This window comes from Chrysochloris asiatica, unplaced genomic scaffold, assembly GCF_000296735.1.
Source record: "Chrysochloris asiatica unplaced genomic scaffold, ChrAsi1.0 scaffold00158, whole genome shotgun sequence".
Taxonomy (NCBI): domain Eukaryota; kingdom Metazoa; phylum Chordata; class Mammalia; order Afrosoricida; family Chrysochloridae; genus Chrysochloris; species Chrysochloris asiatica.
Genome location: NW_006408676.1, coordinates 7585694 through 7587537, shown reverse-complemented (window position 1 = coordinate 7587537; position 1844 = coordinate 7585694). Strand labels below are relative to the sequence as shown.

Genomic DNA, 1844 nt, shown 5'->3' with positions numbered 1-1844 from the left:
AGACTCTATAAGACAGAATAGAACTTTCCCATAAGGTTTCCAAGGCTCTAAATCTCTAAAGAAGATTTCCACATCTTATTGGGCTTCATACAATAAGCACTGGACTGCAATTGTATGCAATTTGACCCCACAATGTAAGTCACTTAGCAGAAGAAAGGTGAGGTTTTCTGCTGCCCCAAAGAGTCCTGGTGTGGCGCTGTGGGTTAATATGCCAGACTGCAAAGCCATTTAAACTGCAAGGTCAGTGGTTCAATCTCACCAGCTGCTTCTTGGAAACCCTATACAGGGTCACTATGGGTCGGAATTGACTCAACGGCACTTAACAACAACAAAGATTTAAAAGCCTCAGAAACCATGTATAGGGTCCTTATGAGTCCAAATCATATCAAAAGCATTTAACTATAACTGGCAAGATTCTTACTATCGACATTTTGGTTAGCAGCTGAAGACTATACTACACCAACAAGGCACCTTCTCTACGGACAGAACTCCATGTATGAGAAGAAATGTCAAATCTGAGTGTTGTGACAACATTCATCCTCATGGGAATTCCCCATGCACCAGCCCTGGATACCACCCTTTTTGGAATCTTCTTAGTGATTTATGTACTCACGGTGATAGGGAACCTCCTCATCCTGCTGGTGATCAGCATGGATTCCCACCTCCACATCCCCATGTACTACTTCCTGGCCAACCTGTCCTTCCTTGACATGTGTTTATCCACAGTCACTGTGCCCAAAATGCTAATGACTTTCATCACCCCAGGGGGCAGGGATATCTCCTTTTACAGTTGTGTTTCCCAGCTCTATTTCTTCCACTTTCTGGGCAGCACTGAGTGTTTCCTCTACACAGTCATGTCCTTTGATCGCTACTTGGCCATTACTTATCCGCTCAGATACACAAGTATGATAAGCGGAAGAAAGTGTGCCATCCTGGCAACCAACACGTGGCTCAGTGGCTCGTTTCACTCTGCAGTCCAGACAATATTGACATTTCGTTTGCCCTATTGTGGGCCCAACCAGATCCAGCACTACTTCTGCGATGTGCCACCCATTCTCAAACTAGCCTGTGCAGATACCTCCACCAATGAGATGGTGATCCTTGTCAACATCGGATTGGTAGCCTCCGGCTGCTTCTTCCTGATAGTGCTTTCCTATGTGTCCATTGTCTGCTCCATCCTGAAGATCCGAACCACCGAGGGGAGACTCAAAGCCTTCCAGACCTGTGCTGCCCACTGCATCATGGTCCTCTGTTTCTACGTTCCCAGTGGTTTCATATATTTGAGGCCAGGCTCCAAGGATACTGTAGATGTGGTAGTGTCCATTTTCAACAGTGTGCTGACATCCCTTCTAAACCCTCTTGTGTACACCCTGAGAAACAAGGAAGTGAAGAGAGCTCTACTCAAGTTGAGAAGTGTGTCAGTATTTAAGCAGAGTAAATAGCATAGAAGGTCATATAAGACTAAATCCTTTAATTTATAATGAAAATAAATAATAAAATCTTAATATTTAATGAATAATTATTGTTTCTCTACAGTGTTTGTAAAAATCTTAAACCATTTAATAGTGAAGATCTAAGAGGATGAATACTAGTCTGTGCTTTCTTTTTTATTCCACCAACTTTACCACCAGAAAAATAATTTATTATTTTATCCATAGTATAATTTTTTTCAGATTTTCAATCCAGTATAACGTTCTTAGAGTCCTGGTGTGGTTTTGCAGGTTATGGCACTGAACTGCAAGTTTGGTTTTCTGCAGTGTTTGAGGCGCAAGTTCACCAGCCACTCCTTGGAATCCCTATACCGGATAGCTATGAGTCAGAACCGACTGGGGGGCACATAATAA

The 1844-nt window shown here is 42.8% G+C and overlaps 1 protein-coding gene across 1 annotated transcript; it reads left to right on the top strand.

Moving 5' to 3' along the window:
• The first annotated feature begins 506 nt into the window (after positions 1 to 506).
• On the top strand, positions 507 to 1442 carry LOC102818821 (olfactory receptor 10G7-like). The gene has a single exon (XM_006871024.1). The coding sequence runs from the start codon at positions 507 to 509 to the stop codon at positions 1440 to 1442; it is 936 nt and encodes a 311-aa protein (XP_006871086.1).
• The last annotated feature ends 402 nt before the right edge of the window (positions 1443 to 1844 follow it).